Below are 21,450 nucleotides of genomic sequence, written 5' to 3'. Positions count from 1 at the left end.
AATCTCGAGAAACTGCAGCCGAAGAGAACGTTAGTCTAGTTATAACGAATGAAAACCAACGGATACGGTTTTACGAGGGTTGGATAAAGAGTAACATGTTAATAAGAAGTCGTTTTTAATTAAATATAATCAATTCCGTACACGCGCATATACACGCCGCCGCAAAACAATTACTGTAACGCTAACATGGTATAATTGTTCTAAATTAGTTGGTAACTCAAGGTTTGTCAGCCTAGAAATATGTGGCCGTTCGCCAACGCATTTTCTAGTCGACACTGTACACTTTACAGAATCAAATATTGTACAACAATATAGGCTTAAAAGATCAACATTACAAAACTTTACATTGTGCAATCATCGTGATTGTAACATCAGATGAGAATGGTTTTCCACCTTTAACAAAACTTGGTTCCATGTTGCAATATAGTTTGCAACACCCTTTGATCGTGTATTATATAAAAATAATCTAAACACCACGATGTAGTATAGAGTCTATTAAAACAACCCAAGCACCGTAAAATTATTCAGGCCCTTTATTCCTCCTCTTGGATGCATTTCTCCACTAGTTCCTTCAGGTTTGGATTCTCCATGGCAGCTGCTATTCGTTCTTTATCGTTAATTTGTTTGTTTACTGAAACAGAAAGATTGAATCAATAGATTGTAACAGTGAATCGTTTTATGCAACGACGAACAGCACTTACTTTCTTGTTCCGTAGAATGAGCACCCTTCTTGATAAATATATCTAGCTTATAAAGAGCCGTCAACTGACGTTCCAGCTTAATTCTAATGCAAAGACCGATCAATGTCGCCAGCGTACAATGGGGCACTGTAGGATTGAATTCAATGCGTATAATAGATACGCCTCTAGGCGTTTGTCTGGAAACTTCTACGCAATCTTCGTAGACAACGTCCAACTGCTCCAACGTCTGAGGCTTCTCGGGGTCTTTGATCGTTCTAAGCAGATCTGCAACAATTTTGTTCTGTGTAAATAAAATATTACCGCATCACTGCGAAACGACAAAAATCGATTAAATGTATTAAAGAACCTTAATCTAACATGTGACTACTCAAAAATGTAGATTGTACGATGCGTTTTTATCAGCTGGGAGGTGAATCGATAATGGGATTAAGACATTAGAAAAATAACGAGTCTGATTGTGCTCGTCGACGACTTATCTACAGGAGGTTCCATCTCACGTGGATTCAGAATGAATTTGTCGCATGAACTTGCCGTAAATGGATTCTTTCAGCTCGGTGTCTGCTCGCGAGACAAGAGCTCGATTAGGATAGCTTTCGGTAACCTCCATTCCGTCCCCTGTCGGAATACCATCTCTTATCTTCTTCCCGAACGAGATTTTTCGTAAAAATGACAACATTCTCGCCCCCTTGGCCCCCTCGCCTCTTATAGCGAGTCAATGAAACATGATTAGAATTTGTTTATATTATGGCTGACAATATCATTGAGCCTAACCTCTAACAGCTTTTGCGGTAGACCGCATGACGTCACTGTGGCGCGGAAGTTCAATGCCGGCAAGTTACCACGAATCATTTCATTAATTTCTTTACAAATCACTGTAATATGACAGCCTCCCAAGACAACGATCACTGTAGCACAGCCAAATTCAAGTGGTCTGGCAAATTATTAATGAATTTATTCAATTTATCGATGTCTAATGGTTCCCGCTGTAATTTGAATTTGAAGCACAATCGCGCGCTTTCGGTTAACGCTTTGCGCAAGTACGGTTAATTCAAATCGCTTTCCGTGAACTCTAACGCTCCCATTTGAATTTGAAATGTATTTATGAGCGATATGTGCATTCGCTTCTTTACGTTTGCACACGTTTGCATAAATTAACCGCGGGGAATCGTTCTGTGGCTGTTTATTTATGCGGAGAAGTTTCCATAAATTAGCATCGGACGTTTCTACAATTCGTAACCGACCGAACGAGTTCCAGGCGACACGATGCAATAAAAGATTTCGCTCTCCCATTGACATACCGTTCGCGTTGTCATAAACTATTGGAAGAGCAGGCGGTATACCGGGTGATCCATACGCAAAAACAACGAATCCGAATGTTTTCGTTTTGTGGATCGCGAATTGCGACATTGTTCGCGCGAGAAATTTACAGGTGAAGATTCGTTCGACCGTAGAACGTGTTTCTTGGTAGATGGCGCTGTTATGTACTTTCCAAGGACAAATTCGATTTCGAAATGGCACGTTACAGTTTATTGTGGGACAAGACGCGCTTTTTGGGCGGGTTCGGTGACCCAGAAGGCCATTCAAGGCTACGGACAGGTAGTAAAACCACCTGAACTAGTTCTGGTATTCGGTGGAACCGATTGGATGGCATTTTTTGTTGCACACACTGACCTTGACCGCACGGGTCACTGAACCAACCTAGGAGACAACAATATTCGCTGCGGAAGAATCTAGATTGTCTATTATACTGTTATGGGATCACCTTGAACGTGTAATAGACCGAGCTACGATTAAATGAACAATTATGGGGGGGAACAGTTTCAATGTTACAAAAAAGGAATTCTGTAATTTGCTGCAAGAAAGCGATTTCTGGTTGAAGGAAATTAGAAAGCGGAAACTTGAGATGCAAAACATGATGCACCGGCGGGAAAATAGGTGATCTTTTTGTTCTGGGAAACTAGAGACCATTTTGATACGTAACCTTGGCCGTATACAGGGTGAGCTGCGATTTACGAGCTGATTGCTTGAAAACCATTGAATACGGCAACCAAATTCTGTTGTATTAGAATTCCCTCACCTACCTAATTCAAATTTCAGGTAGATCTTACCCAGACCAACCTACCAGGGGGCTGATAGCAGGGTCCACAGCAGAGATCTGAACCCCTTGCGGGGTTCGCTTGTGAAACAGCATGGAAGACGTTCAAAGATATGTCCCGAACGACGTCGGAGAAGATTTCTGGCACGAAGACGATTCTTCAAATCTCTAACCCCTGTTCTTGAATCTAGGCGCCCAAACAACTTCGGCATCTTGCCTGTCTTGTGTGGGGCGACCTTTAAGACCGTCTCTCCGTGGTCGTCAGGTTGCGCACGCTCCGTTCCGCAGCGTTCGTACATATCCGATACGGCAGAGACCCTTCGCTCTCCGTCGGAGGAGGAACGCAGCTCGGGCGAGAATTCGTGGAAGGTAACGGCCGGCCTCCGGTTGATCTGATCCTCCGTGAAACCCGCGAAACGCGTTCGTTCCGGCATCGCATGGCACCGCGAATGAGGTTTTAAGGTGAGAGAACGGTGCACCGGTGCCCGAAGAATGCGAAAGCTTTCTAGAGGGCCCCGCCGTTCCTGTTTAATTTAGCCTCGGCGCTCTCCGGTCTGACGAACCATGAAACTTTAAAACGCCGTGCCACCACGTGCCGCACGCATTCACGCCGTCGAGCCGACACCCCCGGGCGGCTTCAGGCTCGAGGAGGTCTCTCCTATTTTACTTCTGTTGTGTTTGTCTCCGTCGTCGATTAGGCGTCGACGACGCGACGCGACGCATGAGCCGCGGGCCCCCCCTTCGTGCCCGCCCGTGTCTGCTAACTGTTGTTGTTTGCCCGACCCCCAGTCAGTTCGTCGGACCCGTTCCCCCCGTCGGCGTTGTCGCGAAGGTAAGCGCATCGGAATCTTTACCGTGAAACGGCCGACACGACCCGCTGGACCGGTCTCCCCAGACGCGTTCTGACCCGACGTTTCTGAATATAGATCATCGCGGGCGGGATTCAGCACCGGCCAGCCAGCCGGCACCAGGATTTAGTCGTTGCGGGGCTTCTTTCCCGGGCCGATTGATGTAACCCGGTCTGCCGGACACCTACAGGTTCGAAGAACCCTGCGTAAATCCCATCGGAAGCTTAGGTGAGTCCTGGCTGGCTGCACGCTTCACGCTTAGTGTGAGAGTACCCCAATAACGGGTATTTGTTCTGTAAGGTATCCCATATCTTCCATCCATTTTGCGAGCGCTGAGTGACCTTGAAGTGTCCTTCGCAACCCGCTAAAGAATGCTAATGAACCGTACCCCGCGGTCGCTTCAAGGTCACGCCGTGAAATGTATTTAAGGCTATCGTTGCAGCGGTCTTGAACGAATTGCTCTCTTCGCTTCTTTTGGTAATAGCAAGGCTTTTGACAGAGCGGGCACGGAACGCTAACAATAACTTGGACTGACTCATTCTTCATACAAGATGGAATGGCAGGAATTTTTATTATGTGTTTCGCTCATTATCTGACGCAGCGGAGAAAGGATTTTATGTTGGAGTTTGAAGATAATTGTCGTGTTGACTGCTTCATCATGTTCCGGACCCTGGTGACTAACAGGCCAGGGTAATGATTGTCATCGGTTGGACTTTACCAGAGGCACATTATCGTTTGTAAATAGAACCAGGGAAAATGGAAAAATTCGTCGGTGTTTGTCTGGGGCCTGTGCTCGGGGAATATAGGTCGTAAACGATTAGTTTGCAGAGGCTAGATCGGGACTATCGATTAACCGAGTCATGGCGAACGGTATTGCGAGCAATGTAAACGCGTTTGCATAAGGCCGATCAGTCTCGCAATTAATCGGCAACGGAGTGGCTCGTTGCAAAATTTAAACGACTCGCGGTTCTCGGCGTTCCGAGAAAGTAATTGTGTTTCCTTGAAATAGCCCAGGTGACCGTACGACGGTGTTAGAACTTTCAAGAGATAGCATCGGTGGACGTGCAATCGCAAAAAGGATGTCCATGTTCCTTGGAAACAGGGCCAACTGCACCAAAGATTATTGATTGTCGCAGCACGATAGTTGGGGAAACACCGATCGAACGTCTCCGGAATTGTCGTTACATCTTGGCTAGCTCGGTCGGTAAAGCAGAGCTCGCGTGGAAAGTTCCCACAATCTTATCGCCGAACTCAAACATTTTCGTAACGCAAATAGGGAACGATTAACCACTGATAAGGAATATCTCTTCTCGGCCACGTTGCTTAAACGATTTTCACACTAATTACATAAATTGCTGCAGCGGAGTTGCAACAATTATTACAGTGATCGTATATATATTTGTAGGTTTTTGTAAGACCTGTACGGGAAAGCAAGAAATCATTGAGAAGACTGAAGATAAAGTTCAAGTCCAAGCTGTTCTGGGTAATGTGTAACTGTTTTTGCAAGTCTAGAGAAAATCACTTATTATTTGGATTATAACTTTTTGAGCATTTTTAAAGAAGCATAAAATAAACAGTTTGTTCGCTTTTATATTTACTTGTTGAAAATGTTAATGCAAGACAGAAAGCCGTTCTTCTTTAGATCCTCGATGCTTGAAGGGTCGTTTAACCATCAATCGTATTATTCGCATAATAATACGAATTTGTATTATAATTCACAGGCTGGTCATAGTACAATGATTTTAAATTATTTTAATATACAAGATGGGTAGTTAATGAGTGACGCGTATTTACATAATCATTGGACTGCGGATGTTATGCGTTCATAACAAAACTGGATAAGTCATGTATAAAACTAAGAAGACATTAGAAGCATTTGAGGATACCGTTACATTATTTCCAACTTTTTAACATGGTTCAAACAGAAAATACATTTTCATTAATAATACATTCGGTTCCCTGAATTTGACTTGGACAATTTTTATTTTGCATAAAGATCTGCAAGCTAATAATCATACATGCTCTGCAGCCTCATTATAAGGTACCGTTAACACTGGATTTACGGTTTTAATATTTTTAACGATTATTGAGATTGTAAAGACGCATCCATGAGGAATTATTCAACTTTACTTCTTTGAGTGTACATTATTTAAAAAATTCCTAAAAATTAGGATAGACTATTTTCATAAAGTAATGTAAAATATTTACTTTTAGTGCTCCGTAGGCCTAGTGTCAAGTACCCATAACTTAAAAAATTATATGAAGAGGATTGCCTGAACCTGCAAGAATCCCACCACAAGGGTTAAAAGTTAAACTCTCCAATTTAAAAATCGCGGTCTTCGGTACTGACTATATTCCTAACAATAGTCCTCCATTTGAGCAAGTACCGAGTCTCGGTTCAATAGTCACTCCCTGCAGACAATAGTCGCAAAAAGGCCATCCTAAACCTTCCCCAACCAACCCATCGCGTTCAACAGCGTCTAATCAGAGTGCCTATCGGCCCTAACCACAATTAAGCTTAGTGAGTATTAAAGGTCCTACCCATGAGATTAATCATCTCGCAGATAGTGGACGTTGGATTCCCCGAAGACGTTTGATTACGTAACGCATGTTGCGGATGTACGACGTATGTCTGTCGACGACAGGTATACATATCGTCTTTCCGGCAGCTATAAACGAGCCTCTCCCGGCGCGACTGTTTGCAGATTTTTGGCGCGCGCCTGCGCGAATTTTCCCCTCCCGCTCGTTGGCGAATCACCGGAACCGTTTTGCGGGACGGCTGATCGAGCCGAAGCCGAAGCCGAAGAAGAGGTGAAGAGAGGAAGAGGACCTTAGGGAGGAACGATGCCGCAGCCACGCTGGTGGAACGCTGTTATCGCGGCCGGGCGGACTAGAACGTGGGAACAACTGACTGCCTCCTCTGCGGGGTCAGGGACGCCAGGAGGCAGAGCATCCGCACGTTTGACGGCTGCGGAGGCGGTAGTCCAGCGACCGGCTTGCGACCGAGCACTTCGTCGCGGCATGTCAAGCGTCACACCCGCCGGCAAGGTCCTCACCGAGGACAATGTATTCACCAACCTCAGGAAGATGGAGTACGCGGTACGCGGACCGCTGCTCCTGCGCGCCATCGAGATCGAGAAAGAGCTCCAAAAGGTAAGCCAACGTACGATCGGCCAATTCATTATCTATAGATGCATCCAGCTATACTTTGGTGAGCATGGTGCCAGGCTTGAACGGACGCGCGTATGGGACTGAGGATCGATGTGGAGTGCGTGAGACCGTGAATGAAAACATCTGCGTCCACCTTGATCAAACAACACAATTTTTGTCAATACCAGTCCTCATTATACTAATTTGTTCTGGATTAACTTTACATTTTATTACTAGATGCCAAAACGCTTTTAATGGAATTGTTAGATGCACTCAGTAATTGTGAGTGGAACCATCTGGCATCCTGTGTGCTGAGTCCACCTTAAAATTTTTTTCAATAAACTCTTGTTCTTGCCCATGCTTAATACTATTTCGTTCTGGATTAGTTTCTCTTTTGTACTGCAATTTCAAGGATTTAATCGTCATTACTTTCACTCTCAATTAATAAAGCAATATACTCTCCATCTGCTCTAAAAAAATGATCTACATATCCGTAAAGTTTGATTTTCTACTCTCCTCTGAAGTTTGAAAAGTGTGGCTAAATATACTTTAACTCTACAGTCCATAAATATTACTGAAATTGATGCTAATGTGAGAAGCATGATGTAAACGTGCACCAATGAGGTGCAAAGAAGTGCATATAGATCTATGCTCATTTCTGTATAGTATTTTCTGAAAATAATAAAATGAAAGTATTATTAATATTATCAATACATTTCCTTATACTTCAGGGACTTGCATATGCACTAAACACATAAAAATCCCCATAGTCTGATGTAAAGTTAAAAATTGTGTCAACTCTTAATAAATGTAGGAAGATCTATTGTTTTGTTTTTGTTTCTGAGTCATATGATTCGACCTTTGTTTTTCTTGTTTCCAATAGTATGAATTGAGATGTTAGAGAATGATTGAATGCATGTAATAGAAGAGCAATGACTGTAAGAATAGTTGCGAATGATTGGAACAGACATGAATGCTACAGATGTCCCTAACACATGAACGCTGTATTAATTTGTAAGTCATGAAGCAGATGAATTCAATTGAAGACACTATTTAAAGAAAAGAGGTTATGTTGTGCAAAAGTAGATTTATATTATAAAATCTCGGGGATACGCGTGAAATATCCTGCAAATATTATATTTAAACAAACATTGCATCATGTTGTCACAGTGGAAATATTTTTTTGCAGTCGACTATGTAGACACGTATGCGAATTTGTGATAAGCAGAGATAAGGTACATTCAAGCAGGTTTAAGATAAAGTGTACATAAATATGTATATATTTCTATTTGATTTTTAGATTTTTACAGACCATTTCTTTGTTGATTAATTATTCGGGCGTTTTTAAATATAATTACGAAAGCCCGCGAAATTCGAATCGATGTCTTACGATTTAAATCGAGGAATCGTGTTTAATTCTTGAAAATGTTCTGTGGAATTTGTTATTGTACTATATATCGTTGGTAAAAATATTTCCTAGTTTCGCTTAATTATACAAACATGACACTTGGCTGGTGTATTCTATTTCAACACAAATGACATTTCCGTTATCGCTCGCTTTTCAGTGCCCGTAAAGAACAGATATCGCATTTCCCAAACTTTTACGATTACTGTGTGACTTAATGACGATTATTACAATGTATAATAATCTACAAATACAGCGGAACTTTTTCAGCAAACTAATAATATTATGTCGAAACATTCACAGTTATAAAATTCGTTTGAAATTCGTATCGATTTCACTCGATCGATCGAACCACCTGTCGCAATATCGAGATACTGTCAACTAAAAATAGAACTTCGATTATCTTGCAATATCGATGCGACTGAACTAGTTTTCGAAATTGCACGGAAACTTTCCAAATCCAGCTCATCCGTTGATCGCACATAAATCGAGCGATCATGTGCACTCGAATGATTTTTCTCTTGCGATAATAGATCATGCGCTACGAATTATTGCAGCTTGGTAACATGACCCGTTTTAAGCGGTTTTGGTCACGTAATTCGAAACCATAAGCCGAGACAAAATAAACATTTCGCAAACTTGTGACATCCGACGTTCGCAAAACGGTGTTCACATTACGCACAAATACCTCTTATTGGCGTAGTTGCATAGATACGAAAAGAGTCAAGGTCCACCACAAAAGGAACTGTCCATTTATTGTTATCGGCTGCCATTATTATACTCTTCCTGTTCATTGAAATTCACGGCTGTAATGAGTCTCGTTAGGTTAAAAGCTGTAATAAAGATCAAACGACAGAAACTCAATTTTCTGGAAATATAACCTCCAACCACTATTCGAGCTTTTTCATATTTTCAGTAAAATAAACGAGAATGATGAATTTTTTAATAAATGGTATTTCAATTGAATTTTCTAGGAGGATATTAACTAAAATTATCATGATTTGTTACAGTTTCTATGGGTCTCGATAATTAAGATTTTAATTGATTGTTTCATAGATTGTTGCAAATATGTAACAGTATTGGTAGTATTTCGCAATTCAGGTAATGAATTTACCAGCAGCGGTGCATGATCAAGTTTTTAGAGTATGCAGTGACTCTGAGTCATGCGATGCAGTAGTGCCAACAACAGTTGTTAGCACGTGATATGCAAACTGCAGTTCAAATTGCAGGCGCAAACGAAACAGCCGAGCACGTTAACATACTAAAAATGTCTGCTACTTATAAATTATGCTTACTCCCACGAATCTTTAATTTATTCCTTTTCGACTTCTACGATCATCTATTTAAAATTCGCGGGCTTTTTTCAAAGCTAGGCGCAACCTTGAATATAATTACAAAACTACCATTGTCCAGGCTAATCATGACTCATCTTTCAGTAATAATTATAGAACGCTATAAGAATAATGTAGCTTGGAAAAATCAGTCAATTTCCTTTTTCAATTATGTACCAACTTAATCATTGGGTTGGTAGGGGTATCCACAATCTGACCAACTTTATTCGACCTCGATTTTTTTTTATCTAATCACTTAAGATAGTAATTGTGATTCATTTTATATTCTTGATTTTTAAAAATGATTTGATTCAAAATATATGATATAGTACCTCTTTTATTTATTATATTACGAAAGATATTACAAGAAAATGAATAACAATGCAAAAAATTTGTATTTTACATAAAGGTTCACTGTCTACATATGTAATTATGGTATCAGCTAGTTACAAAAAATCTCGTAATTATTCTCACCTAATCACGTACTTTATTATTCTTTTTCAGGGAGCTAAGAAGCCATTCAAGGAGGTGATAAAAGCCAATGTGGGAGATGCACATGCGATGGGTCAGCAGCCAATCACCTTCCTGAGGCAAGTACTGACTCTGACAGTGTCACCGAATCTCCTCAGTGACCCCAGTTACCCTGAGGACGCAAAGGCACGAGCTAGGAACATCTTGTGTGGATGCAAAGGAGGCAGCGTTGGCTCGTACTCGGAATCAGCAGGGATTGAAATCATCCGCAAACATGTTGCCCAATATATAGAGGACCGCGATGGGATTCCCTGCGATTACCGCAATATCATCCTTTCTAATGGCGCCTCGGATGGAATCAAAGTGTGCAGATTATTTCTCTTATATTATATTCTTAGTATATCCCATGTATTCTCTTAAGTTCTCGAAGCTTAAAAGGGGTGATTCTTGAATTTAGTCATTACTCTGTACTTGCCATTACTATGTATCACATGTAGTTATGTGCACTTTGGCCTGTTACAGTCATTCCTGAAACTGTTCAATGAAAAATTGGATGGAAAACCATCCGGCGTGTTGATTCCGATACCACAGTATCCACTCTACTCTGCTACGTTGGCAGAGTTTGGCCTTGCTCAGATTGGTTACTATCTGAACGAAGAGAACAAATGGGCCCTCGATATTTCTGAATTAGAAAGAGCCTTGAACGAAGGAAGTAGAAACAGCAACCCTCGAGTTCTAGTAGTGATCAATCCTGGTAACCCAACTGGCCAGGTTCTCACACGCAACAACATCGTAGACATCATTCACTTTGCATACAAGAACCGATTGTTCTTATTGGCTGATGAGGTCTATCAGGACAATGTGTACGATAAGGACAGTGCCTTCCACTCGTTCAAGAAAGTCATGACAGAGATGGGAGAACCATACTCTAAAATGGAACTGGCGTCTTTCATGTCTGTGTCTAAGGGTACGTTTTGAGTTATCAGTAGACACCCTTGGTAATTGTACAATTTTCTCCTTGTACATGATGTGATATTTATTTCATTTTGTCACAGGATACATGGGTGAATGTGGTATCCGTGGTGGATACGGAGAAATAATCAACATGGATTCCAAAGTTATGGCGATTCTGTTGAAATCGATCTCAGCAATGTTGTGTCCCACTGTTCTGGGTCAGGTTGTTATGGATGTTGTGGTGAATCCACCAAAACCCAATGAACCGTCTTATCCATTATTCGTAAAAGAAAGGGAAGACACTCTGCGATCACTGGCAGAGAGGTCTCAACTGGTGGTTGATACGTTAAATAGCATTCCAGGCTTCAAGGTACTGAAAAATATTTTGTGTACATTTCGTGTCACTGTTTACTTCATGGCTATTTGTAGAGTGTAGATTTAACATAAGAAACATGAAAATCGAATTTCTTTCGCCTAGGTGATACAGCGTTGATTAACATTTTGTTCGAAATTACAGGTGAATCCAGCGATGGGTGCTATGTATGTGTTCCCAAGGATCGAATTACCGAAAAAAGCCATAAAAGCAGCCGAAGCGGAGGGTCAGCAACCAGACGTATTCTACGCTTTTAAATTGTTGGAGACCACAGGTATTTGCGTGATACCTGGATCAGGTTTTGGCCAACGACCCGGCACCTATCACTTTAGAACGACGATTCTGCCTCAAAAAGAGAAGATCAAGACGATGCTCGAGAGTTTGAAACAGTTTCATCTTAAGTTCCTGGAAGAGTACAAATAAACGTACAATTATAAAATTGTTGCATTTTCCTTAGTACTTGAAATGCCAGGACAACGACGTGCAGCGCATCGAAATTTCTACGAAGATTTTTTTATTAGTCTTATGAAAATTTTCGAGGGGAAATATATTTGCATTTTGTAACGAGATATTACAGAAACAAAAGAATCTATTTACAAGATTATCGAGAGCCGTTTACTATTGCACAGCACGAGTTCTGGCATAGATAGGATACTATTCGAATTAGATTGTTTACATAAACGAACTTCACGATTGGTCGAACACTTGTACATATAATACGAATTTGTTATTATATATGAGAAAGTTGAATTTGAAATTCGTTTCTTTTTCTCGGAAGTGTGGAATGTGTGGTCGGTGTGTATGTGAATAGTGATTTTTTGGATATTGATGATGATGATGATGATACGAGATTATATACAATATGTTTTTATAATACTCACAACGATTGTAACGAATCACACAACTGTGTTTAGTCACCTTCTACTCGTCACTAGGAAATCATTGTTTATATTAGTAAAGCACTTTGGGGGTATTGTAAACCTATTCGAAATATGTTGACGGGTTTTCTATAGATCCCCATAAGTGCAACAAAATCGTCTCAACTGAAATGTTTAGCTTACGTGTTCACATTTGTCCAAAGTCCTTAATGTCTCTAATCAAAAGTCCATTCGTTAAGTGTGAGTAATTTTTAGCGTTTATCTTGTACTTGCCAGATAAAATTTCGTTTAATTTTCATTGTTAACGCATTTAGCGCCATTGTAAAATAATCTATTTTTTTATTGTTTGGTGTTAATTCTCTCGATGAATATATGTGTACTTATAATATTGAACGTCACGTGGATATTCGATCGATGTTTAACATGGTTTGTGCGATCACGCAAGAGATTTAGGAGCTTTACACGTTTGAACACGATCCTATACGAGAAGACAATATTGTATTTGATTGTACATCTTTCGAGAACGCATACACAGCCTGTGTATGCTTCTTTTTACATGTGTAACTGTTACGTCATTGTATAATCTGTTACAACTGTAAGCAGGAACATGCTCACTGTAAGAGACCAACGATCAAAGGGTATCAAATAATTTTCTGAAGAAAACTTATTCAAAAATAAAGAAATTATTGTACCGTACGAGTCTTAACGAAGGATGCTTTATTCTCAGCTTTTGATATATCGTTCGTACAGCATCTCCCTGTGTATCGCTCTAACTTAAATTATGTGTAAACAGTAGGCTGGTCCTTAGCTAGAGGAGTGAACAAATTTTTTGGTCTTACTCCCCTAAATCGGAACTGCGTAAATATAACTGCGACTCTGCAGACCGGAAGTTTTCACGGTTACGCGAAGAATACTGTAGTTCTTCTATAAATCACTGGCGAGTCTCTCGATCTCTTCCGCGAAAAACCTCATGTCGGCCTTGGTCAGGCCGGAGTTCTGCAGGACGAGCCTGAAGAAGTTCGGTAGTTCCCTGAGCGGTTGGTATGTGATCAGCATTGATCCCTTCTTGACCATGCGTTCCTTCACCGCCGGCCCGATTTTCTGAAGCGCCTTCAACAACTCCTCACCCTTCAAGTGGCGTTTCGAAGGCGGCACGTGCCAGAAGCATACGTTCGTGCACTCGGGCTCAAGCATCAGCTCGAAGCCCTCTCTCTGTTTCACGTAATCCGTAAAATACCGCGCCAGCTCGAACACGCGGTCCACGTGCTTCTCCAGACCATGAGTGCCCTTCGCCTTCCACATGAACCAGAACTTCAATACGTCCGCCCTTCGGCCACACTGCACGTGCTTGTCACCATTGTCGTAGGAAGTGTCATAAAACTTGTCTGGCTGGAAGAGATAGCTGGCTTTCGATCCATGCGCATCTTGCAGGAGTCCTTCGTGGCGTAGCAACAAGGTTGAGCACTGTTGTGGCGCAGCGAGCAGCTTGTGAGGGTTCCAGGTAACAGAATCTGCCAACTCGATACCATCCAAACGGTGTCTGTAAGTCTTAGACATCAGTGCGCCTCCTCCCCAAGCAGCGTCTACATGAAACCACATATTATGCTTCTTGCAGATGGCTGCTATGTCTCGCAGAGGGTCGTACGCTCCCAGGACAGTCGTTCCAGCTGTGGCGGAGACCATCAGAGGAGTGGCGCCTTCGCTGATCACCTGATCAATCTGTGTCTTCAGGTCTGCGATGCACATCTTGCCTCTGGAGTCAGTCTTCACCTCGTAGACGTTGCCGTTACCTATTCCAAGGAAAGCACTGAGCTTCTTGACGGAATAATGGGCATCCTGCGATGTGAACACTACCAGTCTACCAGCACTAGACATGCCTAGCTCCTTTATCTGTGGAAATCTTGGGACAATTACTCGATTAGTGTGATGAATGAATGTTGGAGGCGTAGGAGATCTGTTTTGAGGTCAGTACCTGTAATGGCGAGCTAGATTGATGGCATAACCATTGGCGATGGAACCTCCCGGACAGAAGATGCCATCACCTCTGCCATCCTTCCAGCCAACTATCCTTCTCATCTCTTTTAGCAACTCCTCCTCCATCAAGGAGAACACCGGCGAGACTTCGTAGGTGTACACCGAAGGATTCAGAGCGTCTGTCAGCCATTGTCCCAGAAGACCATACGGGTCCACGCTGGAGTACAGCTGGTTCACAAATCGGGGATGACCCGTTTTCACGCTGTACTTGATCACGTTGCGAGCCAACGAGTACAGCTGCTCGTGCGAGCATCCTTGATCCGAGAGCGTCAGATCAATGGCTGAATGGAGCGTCGTTGGCTCCATCCACTCCACCACGCGATTTTTCCTCGAGGTCCCCTAGAGGATGGCAAAAGGTAACTTTACAGCGACTTTACGAATAGACGGAGTCTCTTTAACTCAGTCTCTGAGTTTTATCTATTTTATTCATACAAGCGATCGCCATTACTAATAACTAATAATTTTCTTTTCTAGTGAAATAGAGATTGATGTATATTCCTGGATTGCATTTATTCAGATTTCATAGGATAAAAAATCTCTGAAGGAAACACTTCTGTAACTTCACGGATTAAAGTCTGTTGCTAGGAGGTCATGCTTCACGAGCAATAATAATGGAAGAAGGATGATTGAAGGAAGCAGACACAATTGATGACTTCACCAAAGGAAACAGATCATGGCTGTTCTGCTTCATTGAAGTACAATGTCACGCTTTCGAGTTTTTTTTTTTTGCCTCGGCCTTCGGCAAACATTTGCACAGCATTATGACAAACGTATACAGGCTGTTCCATTTGAAGTATCGCACGCGAATATTTCCGAAACTTCGAATGGGACACCCTGTACACAGCGTAAAATTAGATTGCAACAGGTGTCTTCAGAAGTCGTGGAGGCTGATAGCAAATGTTTGTACTGTTGGACAAATAGACTTTCCTCAAATTAATTTTATTTCTGTATTAAAAACATGGCTTTGCAGCGTGTCTAGAATTAATGAATTATTAGGTCAGCCCAAACACTGTCCTAACAATTTAATGTAAGCAAGCAAAAACAGGTATACAAGGTATCTTTAAAATTGATTATCTTTTTAAATTGCAGGCGGAAAGAGCGACGAGAAATTCGCAGTCGAAGCGTCCATCGAATAGAGTCGATTACTGTTGGCATTTCCTCGAAGCTGAGGCCTCAGGGAACTGTGCCACAGTGATTACAAAAGCGTCCGCAGGAAAATCGGACTGTTCTGCGGCGAGTGACGCAGTCCTCCATCTGATCCGCCTTAGGCGAGTCGCTCGCATTCATCTGCGGCGTAATTCTTTGTCCATGAATTGACGGAGTGTCATTAATTAGCGAGGCAAAAAACTTGAGAACGGAGAACGATTGAGTCATAGAGAGCACTCGGAAGGGAAATCGGACGCGTCTCGATGATCAATGAAATTTTTCACGGGAACGTTTCGCATCGTTTGCCACTTATGCAATTGGTTTCGCACTTGGAAAATGATAATTGCCGTGCAGAGCGGCCGGTAAGGTGTTAATTTACATCTGAATGCGGTGTGATTGATTGAAGCAAATGATGCGTACGACGTTAGAATTGTTTCGCCGTAACAGACGGAAATGAAAAAAAAACGCTCTGGCCCAAGATCATTCACTTCGAGACAAGGAGACGCTGACTAGCATTAGCATGAGATAATCTATGCGTTCCGTCTCGCAGAAAGGTGCAAGGATCTCTTCAATTGCAATGTACGTGTTGCTCCATAATTCAATGTTAACTCTTCGCACTCGACTGTCCCTTTTGAAGCACCGAGAAAAATTGGTATACTATAATTCAAAGCAATTCTCACGTCACTTTCTGTTTAATAAATTGCTAAACGTTCAAGAGTGGTAAATTTTGAAGTTTACTAATTTATTAAAAATTATTCACTGCATCAATTACAATTGTGATATGCAATGTCCAAATGTAGGACAAATGATGGAACTGTTACGGTCCACATAATCCGAAGGAACAGTAATAGAATTGTTGACACATTAAGTATGAATGGCGCATTATGTGCACGTGAACATCTAATTTACATGCGCTATGAATGCGCGAGTATACTACTTACTATTGTTATGCGTTAGATGTTTTCTGTTGCGCTGCACCGAATTCGTGTAAACATTATGAAAATTTCTCGCGATGACACATTCTCTTTTTGAAACGTAATACCACTCAAAATATCAAATATATCAGTGTGGAAGTTGAGGCACGAGTCAAAAGAAATATTTGTTTAGATTTAGAATACATTATTAACATAGGTGTCTGCAAAATAAATTCAACCGTTTGTGCTCCTTAAAATTTGCAGAAGGACACTGTAAATAGATTGAAGTGAATTATATGTGGCTCGGATAGATTGTGGACACGAACAATTTCTGCGTAAGGATCATTGATCGTTTTATCTGTCGCTTGACATTTTACTTTGTTGCAGAGGGACACTGGTAATAAATTGGAATGAAGTATACGTACTTTGGAAAGATTGGCTCACCTTGAAAATTGCCTCTTCCAGCAGCAGGTCGACAAAAGTCTTCATGAACTTCTCGTGAAGCTGCCTTACGGGTAGGCTTCTGTATCTGTAATTTTCTGTGGCATCCTCCTCATCGACAGGACCTGGATCAACCTCGTCTTCATTGTCAGAAGATGATAGATTGTTCTGCGAGCCGTTGGTGGTCACCGAATTCACAGACACTTTTTCCAGAGCGTTGTCTGCTGTCTGAGGCACTAACTGGTCCGGGGACACGACTGAGGTTTCCTCGTTCGCCGGCATGATTGATGCATCGATGCTTTCCTCGATCTGGTCCCGAGGTACTCGTCAAGTTTCCTTTATACTTATTAATGCCCGCGGACCAAGGACAAGATCGTTGCGTGTTAACTACCTTCGGCGCGTTTGTTCAGAGATAGCGCGCAACTAGTTTTTTCCTTTCCTGCTTCTTTCCTCGGCTCCAATTCTGCTTAACGGCTCGTGACTGAGCCTTGGAGAATTGGGAGCTTTCTGTGGAACTGCTGAGGCGGAAAAACCTGATCATTTTTACGATCGATGCGAACCTCGTAGTTTCTAATAGACAGAGAAAGTTTATTAGGAGATTGTTCCCAATAATAGTAAAAGCCTGCTGAAGACTTGTACTATTTGTCACTAAACCTACCGAGCACTAGAAGTGACTAATTGTCTCATGAATATGACACAACTGTATTCACTTAAATTTAAAAAACGAGGAGAATCGTAAAATGAAAGTATTACTATAGGTTTGATGTGAACCTGTATTTGTAACATTCGTTCCTCGTAGCGTATAAATGTTAGTGCTCTACACTATATGTATTATATGTACTATATGAATATTTGTATCCACCTGAACATCAATGATTTTTATAAAATTCCGACGCAGAATTACATGGATACAAACATTTTCCTCGATACTGACCTATCCGTCACAGTGCATCAGTAATAGCATGATTCGTAAGCCGCTTGTTTTGTAAATACGACAGACTTGCATGCGAAGTTATCGAAACTCACATATCAAATACAACTCCATTGACGAAATTTTAAATACTTACTTTACAATACTTTTACAATACTTTTAATTTACGATTATTGAGATTGTACAGGCGCATTCGTGAGGAATTATGCAACAAATTTATTTCTTTGGGTATGTGTTGTAAAAGCACGGCTCGATACATTTTCGTTAGATCATTTGAATAATTTATAATTTTAATAATTTGCGTAATTTTATTTCATTTGCTTGTAAATTACAGACATGCCGACAGTATAGCGTGTAACAGTAATTATGCAGTCTATAACGCGACAAAAAAAAATCTCGATGCATATATGCATAAATACATGTGCATGCTCAAGATTGCTAAAGTGGAAATGTGTCATTCACGTATCGCATGCACGCTATCACAGACGATTAGTATCAAACTTTCTTAGTGACTATTCAGCCGATTACAGGTAAATTGTTAACTATTAATTATAACCAGAAATGATTGGGATTTATTTCATTGAACATTAGCAATCCTCAGTGTATACGTTCAATTCTACAAAAATAATTATCACAGTCAATTTGTCTTTCATTTCATGATGGAGATTTAGTTTTATCATATCGCGATCTGATTGAGTATCTAAAAAAGATATGTCTTTGACGTCAAGTATACTTAATGAAATAAAATTCTTTACCCACATACTATAGACAGCATAGCACTTTTATTATAAGCGGTAACGCTGCACAAAACGCATGTTTCTCGACGCTATATGCATTTGCAAATACACATGGTAAATAAAAAAGCAATGGCAGGTTCAATCACGCCGAAAAAATATCAAAAACGATCGATAACTTCAACATGTTTTAATAACAATACCAGTCTTTACATTGTTCACAATAGGAATTTATTTTTTTAATTCTAAAGTCTTTGCGTTAACATATTTCGTACAAAATAATTAACTTCTGGATACTCGCGCGTTCAAAATTTGAATTGGTAGATTCAAGTGGATATTGTTGAAAGAAGACACGTCGCGCGTGTGAAAATATGAAATCTGTATTCTTTAAGCGCATACCCTGAACAGGTAGCAATAAGTTGCACAAATGTTACAGTAGCAAAGCGATCCCACGTTTCATAGTACTGTTCTTTGTATAAAAATATACATTATAATGTGAGCAATTAACATGTAAGTACAGACGTTAACATTTTACATTCACACTTTTCACGTCATTACAAACACATCGGGCCTTCCGCTGATTACATTTTCGCATAAGGGAAACGATTGGTTGATCGCGATGGCTTTCCTTGAGATTCAAACATTTTCAATAAACTCTAAAAAATCAAATTATGCACCAAGAATCGTTACCAAAAAGTATCCAGTTTTATAGAAACATTCTTTTATGGAAGTTCCAATACTCGTATTACTAGCTGCAATACTACAAATAAATGTAAAATTTTATACTCTCATAAAATACACTAAAACAGCACTTTAAACTCTGTCGTAACACTGGTTGAAATTATTAATAAAATGTACCGTACTAAAGTGCAATAAGGTTAATCACAGTTTTCTCTATACAACCACGAGAAACTTCATTTTTATTAGAAATAAAATGAATCTAAAATGCATAAATAGTGAGCTGTGCGACTCACTGAAAAATATGTATCTGATTGTTTATATAGTTGCATAAAATAGTTAAAAAATTAGTTCAACGTGTATTCTTATATAATGATAATAGCTTAGCGGTATACCTAGTTCTAAACCTTAAACAACTATTACATTATTTTGATATCGTGTTGCATCAATCGAAGTAGGCACCACAATTAGAACAACGTCGGGTTTTCAGCATCAAACAACATAATATCCCAATGGGGAAGAGCAAAATTGCACACATCACTCCAAGACACGAATAGTCATCTTCCATTACACCCACCTACATTACAAAAATACATCAAAAGTTAAACTTATGGATTATATCAGCATTTCTCTATCTACAAGTCACGTTTCAATATCGAGTACTTACTCTACATGCAGGACACCCACCGACTACAACTATATCAGGTATAATTATCGTAGTCGATTGTGTAGACCCGTAAGATGGTACAAAGTTATGATTATTTGGCGTATGTACACTGGGATAATACCCTGGAGGTGGTGGTACTGGTGCAGATGGTCCATGTTGTGTTGGCGAATGTTGGTAAGAAGAAAACTCTAAATGTGAATTAAAGAAGTGCTTGTACGCATTGTACCAAGGTGTTCTGGCATGCTAAAAAATGTGTGGGCTTTGGAAGCACGTTGTTACGTACAAAACTAACTTGTATGTATTTTTTAAAGAGCAGTAATACAGAAAAAAACAATATAGAGTTTAAGAATTGAGTATTTCTGGAAAGTTCAGATTTTCAGAAAGTCCGTGACATCGCACGATGAATTTTCGATTTTATTTTCTAACGAGACTGAAGCTTAAATATCTACTAAACTTGAATATTTATTTGCGCTTACCTTCCTTAGAAGTATTTTTGTCGCAAGATGGAGGTATATCAATCCCCGAAGCCATTATTCAACGAAATCGATCGTTTTATCACTACGTGGGTTTGATCGATCGACTAATTAGATCATTAGCATTAGCAGCTCGACGGCCACAGGTTTTTTGACAGCTAACACCTGAGACAGTCTCCCCTGATTATACGTGATGCGTTTTCAAAACAAATAACGCATTGTTATCTCCGCTTAGGGTTCGCCGAATCCCGCAGATTAGCTACAATAACAATTTCAACAAAATTATACGGACTCTGATCGAAGAATGTAGCGTTTGTTTGTGTTCGAAAACAGTTCTGTGCACGATAAAAAGAACGTAAAAAAAAACCATGTCTCATGAGTACCTTTCTGATTACGTTGTAAAGCCTCGAGTTACATCCGGGGTAAATTGTCCGGCACTTGACGCCCTGTCCGAGTCTCAATGAGTCAAGTGATATGCATATGTATGCTGTTAAGCGGTTAACAATTTTTTTTTATCGATAAAAGAATGAATTATATTGGTCGGTTGATCGTGACGTCACGTGCTTATTTATATTCTTGGAATAGAGGCGCGGAACTTTGTATCATAGTGCGCATGCGTTGTATTGAAGTACGCATGCGCATACACGATTTATGCGGTGGAAGAGCGGGTGGAGCTGTACAGGGTATCCCAAAAATGTTGCATTTCCTTTAAAGGGGTGATTTCTGAAGTGATTTCAAGTAACATTTTCCTTTGCGAAATTGTCCTCCGCGGCTTTGTTAAGGAGTTATTAACGAAAAGTACAGACCAATCAGAGCGCGGCTACAGCGGCTCGCGCTGAGCCTGGCGTTGTCATTGGCCGAGCCGGAATCCCTCAGCTGTAGCCGCGGAGAACATTGTCGTTAGATTAATTGATTTTGGAATTTTTACCTTAATTTAATGAAAAATGTAGAATAACATAAAATATCTTAAATTTTAGAAACCTAACAATACTAAATAATAACCAAATAAAAGTTAACAACCAGGCAATAATAGATATACAAAGATAATTAGTAACAGTAAAGCAATTTGGTCGACTGAAAAACTATCGATTAAACAGTCGATAGTATGAGTCGAATTTAGTCGACAGTGCTCATCATTAGCTGGATGGGCACCATCGACTAAAAACTATCGACTAAATCGATAGTAGTCAACTACTATTTTCAGTCGACTGTTTTACACGTCGCCA

General features: G+C 40.5%; 4 protein-coding genes and 2 long non-coding RNA genes across 9 annotated transcripts; 3 read left to right on the top strand and 3 right to left on the bottom strand.

Annotated features, from left to right (window-relative positions):
* Positions 1-98: 98 nt before the first annotated feature.
* Positions 99-1,487, bottom strand: Galla-1 (cytosolic iron-sulfur assembly component galla-1). Its single transcript, XM_076796713.1, has 3 exons — positions 1,233-1,487; positions 702-965; positions 99-631 (listed from the first exon to the last, which is right to left on the bottom strand). Exons 1-3 carry the CDS (start codon positions 1,375-1,377, stop codon positions 534-536), a joined length of 507 nt encoding a protein of 168 aa, XP_076652828.1. The 5' UTR covers positions 1,378-1,487; the 3' UTR covers positions 99-533.
* Positions 1,488-3,729: 2,242 nt separating this feature from the next.
* LOC143358952 (alanine aminotransferase 1) lies at positions 3,730-12,902 on the top strand. 3 transcript variants are annotated; one of them, XM_076796502.1, is made up of 6 exons: positions 3,730-3,872; positions 6,350-6,797; positions 10,035-10,364; positions 10,524-10,968; positions 11,057-11,325; positions 11,473-12,902. In XM_076796502.1, the coding sequence occupies exons 2-6, from the start codon at positions 6,489-6,491 to the stop codon at positions 11,749-11,751; spliced, it is 1,632 nt and encodes a 543-aa protein (XP_076652617.1). In that variant the 5' UTR covers positions 3,730-3,872; positions 6,350-6,488; the 3' UTR covers positions 11,752-12,902. The 3 variants fall into 3 exon arrangements, with proteins under 3 accessions (XP_076652617.1, XP_076652615.1, XP_076652616.1); XM_076796500.1 differs by lacking the exon at positions 3,730-3,872 and adding an exon at positions 4,488-5,127; XM_076796501.1 differs by lacking the exon at positions 3,730-3,872 and adding an exon at positions 5,983-6,165.
* Positions 12,890-17,347, bottom strand: Black (glutamate decarboxylase-like protein black). The gene is made up of 3 exons (XM_076796499.1): positions 16,745-17,347; positions 14,179-14,579; positions 12,890-14,106 (listed from the first exon to the last, which is right to left on the bottom strand). Exons 1-3 carry the CDS (start codon positions 17,021-17,023, stop codon positions 13,131-13,133), a joined length of 1,656 nt encoding a protein of 551 aa, XP_076652614.1. The 5' UTR covers positions 17,024-17,347; the 3' UTR covers positions 12,890-13,130.
* Positions 14,481-16,757, top strand: LOC143358954 (uncharacterized). Of its 2 annotated transcripts, XR_013083043.1 has the most exons (3): positions 14,481-14,596; positions 14,715-15,748; positions 16,688-16,757. It is a non-coding gene; the product is annotated as an uncharacterized LOC143358954 (long non-coding RNA). The 2 variants fall into 2 exon arrangements; XR_013083042.1 differs by lacking the exon at positions 16,688-16,757 and having other exon boundaries at positions 14,715-15,821.
* Positions 16,921-19,227, top strand: LOC143358955 (uncharacterized). The gene is made up of 2 exons (XR_013083044.1): positions 16,921-17,061; positions 18,007-19,227. It is a non-coding gene; the product is annotated as an uncharacterized LOC143358955 (long non-coding RNA).
* LOC143358953 (membrane protein BRI3) lies at positions 18,580-20,767 on the bottom strand. The gene is made up of 4 exons (XM_076796503.1): positions 20,608-20,767; positions 20,228-20,483; positions 19,752-19,939; positions 18,580-19,661 (listed from the first exon to the last, which is right to left on the bottom strand). The coding sequence occupies exons 2-4, from the start codon at positions 20,280-20,282 to the stop codon at positions 19,530-19,532; spliced, it is 375 nt and encodes a 124-aa protein (XP_076652618.1). The 5' UTR covers positions 20,283-20,483; positions 20,608-20,767; the 3' UTR covers positions 18,580-19,529.
* Positions 20,768-21,450: the final 683 nt, after the last annotated feature.

The sequence above is a fragment of the Halictus rubicundus genome, chromosome 11, assembly GCF_050948215.1.
Source record: "Halictus rubicundus isolate RS-2024b chromosome 11, iyHalRubi1_principal, whole genome shotgun sequence".
Classification (NCBI taxonomy): domain Eukaryota; kingdom Metazoa; phylum Arthropoda; class Insecta; order Hymenoptera; family Halictidae; genus Halictus; species Halictus rubicundus.
This window is presented reverse-complemented; position numbering and strand designations above follow the sequence as displayed.